General features: G+C 36.5%; 1 protein-coding gene across 1 annotated transcript; it reads right to left on the bottom strand.

Moving 5' to 3' along the window:
* Positions 1-224: 224 nt before the first annotated feature.
* Positions 225-5,700, bottom strand: LOC111197352 (tripartite motif-containing protein 16-like). Its single transcript, XM_049482147.1, has 6 exons — positions 4,894-5,700; positions 4,689-4,784; positions 4,094-4,327; positions 3,201-3,360; positions 2,758-2,817; positions 225-1,673 (listed from the first exon to the last, which is right to left on the bottom strand). Exons 1-6 carry the CDS (start codon positions 5,482-5,484, stop codon positions 1,141-1,143), a joined length of 1,674 nt encoding a protein of 557 aa, XP_049338104.1. The 5' UTR covers positions 5,485-5,700; the 3' UTR covers positions 225-1,140.
* Between the last annotated feature and the right edge of the window lie 2,367 nt (positions 5,701-8,067).

The raw sequence follows: 8,067 nt of genomic DNA, 5'->3' as shown, positions 1-8,067 counted from the left end.
TTTATTATATTTTTATTTTTATATATTGTGATTTTATTGTTGTGATAATAACCCTGATTGGATCTGTTCTAGTTCTAGTGTAGTCTAAGAATGCTAGGTTCAATGCTGCAAAAGAAACCAATGAGAAAACAGCTTCATCTTCAGCCATTTATCCCAGACATCTGCTCCTAGTGCTCTGAAAACCAGAACTAATAGTAATAATTAGACAATTTAGATCCTCTGTGCTGAGCTTTCAGCTCCCACTTTATTATTTATAAGATATATCCCACAACATTACAAGATTACAGGAATACAATCTGAGTACATTACAAATAAAATCAAATTAATACAGAGAACTGTGTAGAGTTAAATGATGAACTGCTCAAATAAATCAACTCAACATAGAAGCACATATATTAGATTAATCAGTTTAAAACTGCTGTAACACAAAAACCTTATGTCTACTGTATCTTATGTTTATACTTTATCTTCATACTGTGTCAATATTTCCTGATGAAAAGGCAAATAGAAATGTAAAGTTGCTACTTTAGAGATATAACGTTTTTATGTGACAGCGATGATAAATATATTAAATTTAAGCTACAATCAACAGTGCAATATTGTAAAACTGTGTTTCATAGTGTAAGTTAATGTGTGTAGTGTACAGTAAGTTAAATGTATATTTTCTATTATATTTGACTATATGTTATTACATTAATTGTAAAATTAAAGTTAAAGCATTAACACACAGATTTCCTCTCTCTTTGTTTAAATACAAAAATGTTGAGGATAAAACAACAGTACAATAATTTAAACATTTTATTGTGATCTTTCATTCAGTTTATAATAAATGATAATGTGTTAAAAATTAATAAAATTCTGTAATATGAAGTTTAAAATATGAACTCTGTTACTGTGAGCTCTGTTAATGATATAAACGGTTTAAACTATTTAACGCTAAATCTCAATAAATCTTTCCATACAGGAAATGTACCTGCAGTTCTAATCTGAGACAGACGTAATTACCGTTCAGAATTATGATTATTTATATTAACAATATCTCCCAGCACTATTATAACTTTATTTGATCAGCTCTACAGTCTAGATTCTGCAGTTCTTATCTGATCTCATCCAGCTCTTCCCTTTGTTCTGCATGTTCATCTATTTTGCTGAAAGTAAAAGATTTACTGATGAGTCGAAGTCTAACCAAAACCCAGCGTAGAGCGGCTGAGTGAAGGTGGTCTGGACTCTGTGGATGAGGGTCATGGTATCAGAGATGCTGTAGAAGGACAGAGTTCCTGCCCTGTGATCCACATACACTCCTATTCTAGAGGAGACGGGCACTCCAGAGATTACAGTACCTCTGTTATTGTAACCGAATATGTATCTGGAGGAATCACAGGACAATCTCCAAGACTGATCATTACATCCAAACCCACACTCCCCGCCTCCCTTCCTGGAGATGCTTTTATAAGACACTACTATATAAACCCCTCCATCTCCTCTCCACTCAACCTCCCAGTAGCAGCGTCCACTCACACTCTCTCTACACAGAACCTGAGGCCATACATCAAATCTGTCTGGATGGTCAGGATATGGCTGGACTGTGGTGCTGCAGGTCACCACTGTGTTCCTCTCAGACAGGAGGAGGAATTTATAAGCTGTGTTTGGATCCAGTGTGAGCTGACAGGAATCTGAAAGAGAGAGAAAACCCATCAGCTTTTAGAAAATGATCTAAAACAGCCCCTAAAACTGGAATAACCAGAGAACATACTGGAAGTATCTATGAAAAGTGTTTGATTATGTAAAAAAAAGATTTATTCTCATTATTATTCAATTACACAACATAACAATTTTATGTATATTTTTGTTCTCAGGTGTTAAGTGTGTTTCCCTAATTCTTTAAAAAATAAAAAGGTCTTTATTCCCCAGAAACTTTGCTTTAGTGGTTGGCACAATCATATCTGAAACTGATCTATTTTTATGAATATTTGTGAAATATTAAGTGCTGAGTATACTAAAGACTTCCAGAAGCTTCTGGAACTGTGAGAACTATCAAGAAGTTTTCAGAACTGTCCAGAATTGTGTAGAACTTTACAGTATAAATAAAGAAGTTTATCAGTATAAATAAAGAAGTTTATCAGTATAAATAAAGAAGATGATCAGAGACTATATTTGGGGAAAGATTGGTGAAAGTGATTTGCAGTTTAGTCACAAATCTCAGAGAAACAATACATTTCTGAACGTTTTTGTTTGTGCTTGTAGATGCACTTTAAAATTACTGTTCTTTGTTGTTTGGTGTTTGATTGGGGCATTTAGAAATTTCCCATGTTCACTTTGCCTCTGAAACAGCCTGGATACAAGTGCTCACTATTGCACAGAGATTCAGTACAGTCACTAATCCAGAAAATATTCTCATTTTTTTAATCTATTATACAGAAAATCGATTGAGTTGTATAATAATTGCAGATTTGTAGTAAAATGTTCATTGTTTTTATCATAAAACACAAATTTTATGTTTTATCTAAATAAATTCAAAACTATGATAGGCCATTATCACAAAATCAAAGTTCATGAGGAATGTTGGAGTTTTTGATCAAGTTTATACGTAAACAGTTGAAATATAACAGTTAATTATTTAATATAGACGTATAAATGTCAGATTAAACTTTGTGTATTTGTACATTGTGGTGTTATTTCTGAGAGTGTGTGAGAATGAAAGGGTTAAAGAGAGAGAGAGAGAGAGAGAGAGAGAGAGAGAGAGAGGGCTGGACTTACACTGCAGAAACTCTTCTCTGCTTTTGGGTTCAGGAGGAATAATGATCTGCACTTTCTTCACTACAGGAAAATGTACACAGTTACTACACAGCATCACTGAGCTTCTGTTCCCTCTGTACATTTACTACAACATTAAAATAATCTAATACTGGATTTTCTCTCCATGTAGATGTAGAGTCTTAATCTACCCTACCTGGACTTTCAATCACAATAAAGTCACACCTTATATACAGTCTCAACCACTTCAGTCCAGAAACTACTGACCGCTTCATCAGGATTTAGAGAAGAACCTACAGTGCATTCTGAAACTCTTCACACTCTTTTACTTTTTAAAAAATCCTAAATTGTTTTTACTTTGTCATTATGAGGTACTGAGTGCAGAATGACTATTTATGGACTTATCATTTCATATATTTACTTTATTTAATTTTTATTTAATATACCTGCAGCTGATGTCTTCTCAAATTCCTCTTTCCAGAATTCGTCTAGTTTTCCTCTCAGCTGAGAAACAGACTTCATAACAACTTCAAAAGTGTTGAGAGGACTGAGAGTAAAAGCAGGTGATGCTGAAGATCCAGGAGGAGCTGAGAGAGTCTGAAAACTCTACATGTAGAAAAAAACAAACACATAACACCTTCAACAATTTCTAAATTATATTTATATTGAATTAAATCAGGTAAAATCTGGCCTGAATCTGATCTTATTAGTCATTCATGATTCAGATTAATTATGTATGAGACAGTGTGAAAGGAAATAAAAAGTCTGTGTTATTGAAATCTGATACATATCCAATATCCAAGACCGATCAGAATTCATGCAACATTTACGTCAAAACTTACATTGAGCATAAGAGAAAATGGCGACAGCAGTTAATGAGGGATTCATTGGTGTGATAGAGAGATAACAGACCTCATAAACATTTGGACTGATGTCTCTGTTCATACTGAATTAAATAGTACACATCACAACCGCTCTCTCTTTAAAGATATATCCAATCAAATTGCTGAACACAGCCAATAGATGGTGCTGCTGCAGCACTAAGTAAAATAAAAAAACTTAAAATTGTTTAAACAAAAAAGATAAAGGACAGACATTAAAGAGGAGGGCGTGGCCAAACAACATTCCCTTTTTTACAGTGAGCTGGAACTCATTCTCTGTTAAGCTCAGCTTTCAGTCACTGGTGAAACTGAAACTTCATGTGAAGCTCTGCTCTTTAGTGCATGAGCTTCAGTTTAAGAACTGTTCAGACTAATATCAGATATAGATCACATTAAAAAGATGGTGTAAACAGTCTAAAATAAACTTTGTATTTGGGGAGAAAAACAGAGTCTGTTACCTGGAGGAAATGGATGTGATCCTCTGTGATTGAAAGCTTCTCCAGATCAGCATCTCTCCTCTTCAGCTCTGTGATCTCCTGCTCCAGTCTCTTCAGACGTTCTTCAGCTCGACTCACTGCAGCTTTCTCCTGATCTCTGATCATCTGCCTCACCTCAGAGCGTCTTCTCTCAATGGAGAGGATCATCTCAGTGAAGATCTTCTCACTGTCCTCCACTGCTGTCTGAGCAGAGCGCTGGTAGTGGAATCAAAGAGAGAGGAGAATGTTAGGAGCAGTTCATTCACATCAATAAGTGGATTTACATGCACTTCATAATCTGATTACTGAGGAACATCAGAGTTTATCAGTGGTCAGAGTTTTTATTTGCAATCAGCCAATAATCTCACAGAATAAGACGTGACATAAATATTGCATTAACCCAAACTTCATGAAGCTGTAAAGATTATTTAATTTTGATAATTGATGACTAAAACTAAAATAAAATGTGACTTTAAATGACATTTTAAAAATGAGGACACCTTTAGTTAAGTAATTAAATAATTACCCTTAATGGGAGAAATCAGATCTTTATACTTCTACTTATTTTTAAAATCACCTTGTGATTCTCCACAGCTTCTATTAACTCCTGAAGCTCCTTCTCTCTCTCCTGGATTCTCTCCTTGTATTTCCTCTGTGTTTCCACCACCTGCTTCTGCAAATAAACCAGCCAACAAAACACATTAATTAAAAATTCAAATGCCACATGTCATGGGACAGGTGAAGGTATTAGGTCCTATAATCTGGAGTAGCTACTCCATTACCTGTTTCTCAGATCTTTCTGCTGCAAGTGACACTGTATCATGTCCTCTATGGTCATCCATGGTACACAGCATGCAGATACACTGCTGGTCGGTGCGACAGTAAACCTCCAGCAGTTTATCGTGCTGAGAGCAGATCTGCTCCTGGAGTCGTCTGGAGGCTTTGACCAGCTTGTGCTTCTTAAAGGCTGGAGATTGGTAGTGAGGCTGGAGGTGAGCTTCACAGAAAGAGGCCAGACACACCAGGCAGGACTGGACGGCTTTGTGTTTTCTCCCAGTACAGAAATCACACTCCACATCTTCAGGATCAGCAGAAGAGTGATCAGGAGGAGCAGCCTGTAGTCTCGTCTTCTTCAGTTTCTCCACCACCTCAGCCAGCATGGTGTTTTTACTCACGACAGGTCTTGAGGTGAAGGTGTGTCTGCAGTGAGGGCAGCTGTAGATCTTCTTCTGATCCTCCTGATCCCAGAACCCATTAATACACACCATACAGAAACTGTGTCCACAGGAAATAGTAACTGGATCCTTCAGGAGATCTAGGCAGACTGAACAGCTGAACTCATCCTGAGCCAGTGAAACATTGGCTTCTGCCATTTTACAGTGTGAAGATTTTGTTTCCTGGTTCTCTGTTGGAGAGAAGTGAACAGAACTATCCTGTAATTCTACTTATTAGCCAAGATAACAATACTCACACTGTCTGACTCAAACAGGGACTATTGTAGAGACTCAGGAAAACTTACATTAATGACAAAACTGTAGATCCAGACACGACACACACCGATTCACACTCACACACACCCTGCAGGGAAACCGGAAAGGATCAGATTTTACTTTCACTATCACTTAAAAAGACAGACTGCACGTTTGTGAGATTTGGGGATTTGGAGACCTCTCTGGTGAGAATGTGTAACTGCACCGAATATTCAGAAGAGTAGACAAGATAAGACACAACAATCAGATGGAATGTGGACTCAACAAAGTTGTTCAATAACCCAACATTGGCAGCTTGAACAGCTTCAAACACCCAAATAATCAGCTCATTAACAAGCACTTTCAGAGCTGCAGGAGTGTGTTTAAAAACTCCAGCAGCACTGCTGTGTCTGATCCACTCGTACCAGCACAACACCCACTAACACCTCATACACCACCACCATGCTAATCAGTGTTACTGCAGTCCTGTGGGGTCCTGAGCATTAAAGAAAGAGAAAAAGAGACAGGACTAAAATCTGTTCAGCTACTAAGAGACCATTCTTGCTGAGTTTTAGACAATACTGATCTGATATTTATGTTATTATAAATAATACAGCCCTTCAGTTCAGATTATTAATAAGTAGTAAAATATAGTTTTTTAAAAATATAACACAACATTCTAAACTGATTTATATAGTTTAATATGTTTAATATCTTATAATCCAGATCTGACTGACCTCCCTGATCATTCAGCTCCCAGTTCCATTAAAACACTGCGGTCAACTCACTCTGTGTCTGTGTGTGTGTGTGTATAGTAGTAGTAGTAGTAGTAGTAGTAGTAGTAGTAGTATATGCAGTTCATATTAAGTGGTTTCTGGTCGTATCATATTTAAAGTAAATGCAGTCTGAAGTAGCTACTGCTGTGAACACTGATCATAAAGTAGCTAGATATGCTAACCCAGCATTCCAACAGCCTATTTAATCTTATTTACAGCTATTTACACTAGCATAGCTAACCAGCTTTCACACACAAAACAGAGATAGTTCACCAGCTAGGCAACTTATATCCACTGTGATTGAGAATTATTAAGTTGGCTTGGAAAAAATCTTCTTCTTATTATTATTCTATTTGCGTTTTTCTATATGCTTCTCCTCCTACTGCTTTCATGTTACAACCACTGAATTACGTTGCTTGTGCTATTCATCCACTCACTCTCCCCTGGGCTGTGCCTCCCCTCCTCTAACTCTTCAGAGATATTTTCTCCGTGGTCTGTTGAAATGCATGTGGTGGTCAGATCGAGACTGTGCCTGTCTTAGGTTGTCACTGTGTAATACGTTGGGATCTTACCCGTCTTTGGCTAACCAGCCTAGCCCACTGAACCACACACAGCGTAGCAGCACTGTTTTATCAACATTCAGTGCTGTAGTGTTCCTGCAGGATACAGCTAGGGAGCGCAACCCCAGGTATGTCGTACTATCATAAATTCACACTCTGGTGTTTACCGTGAAAGCCCGTGCAAGGCACCAAGTACCCATGGTTTATTATTTGTTATTATTGTATACAGATTTTCTTTATTACCATCAGTATCACCTTTTCTCTCCCACTGAATTTAGCTTAAATTATTTGCTTTGATGCCACTGCTCTGGAATAGACCCAAAAGAGTGCATGTCAATGAATAATTATTCAGATTTGGCATCTGTACCTTAAAGGTGTACCACAAGGTTAAATTTTGGTCCAGTTTTATTTAATATATACATAAATTATATTGCTGGCTCTGCTTCTCAGATTGCAAACTTTACCATTATGCAGATGAAACTATTTTATATAGCTCAGCTGATTTTGTTCATGCTACAGCCAGAAAATTATGCATTTGTTTTATAGGTGGCATTGTATAAGCATGAAAACTAAATGTATGCTGTTTTCCAGATCTCTTTCTAGTCTAATTTAATACCGTAAAGCAAAACAGAGAGCTGCATTTTTAAACACATTTGATGTCCCCTTATTTATAATGAGAAAGACCCAATTCACTAATGCTTGTATTACATCCAATACTGAGTTTCCTTTTCAAATAAATAAGGTCTTTCCTCATTGGTTTCTGAAATCAACTATCCCTCTTAAGAGGGTCAAAATGTCAGCATAGACTGAGATACATGAGAACATAGAGAAATTAGATATTACATCTGTCTTATATAAGTCTCATTCAGCAAAGACTGAACTGAGATCAGTCTAAATGAGAAATTAATAGCAAGAGAATTGACTAAATCACCTGATAGAAAAAGCTGTGTTTGGAATGGCTCACTCATTAACTCATTCACTATTCACTATGTAGTATTTTTCTATTTATTGAACTGATTATTTAACAATGAAACAATAAACCATGTTTATTTGTCCTGCTCTGAGGACATCTGACACAACAGCACTGCATTGCATAGTATATTTTGGAATTTCTAGCATACATCTTCTGTACACTACATTTGTTGATGCAT

Source organism: Astyanax mexicanus, chromosome 8 (genome assembly GCF_023375975.1).
Source record: "Astyanax mexicanus isolate ESR-SI-001 chromosome 8, AstMex3_surface, whole genome shotgun sequence".
Lineage (NCBI taxonomy): Eukaryota > Metazoa > Chordata > Actinopteri > Characiformes > Acestrorhamphidae > Astyanax > Astyanax mexicanus.
Note: the sequence above shows the minus strand (reverse complement) of the source record. Positions and strands in the feature narration are given on the sequence as shown.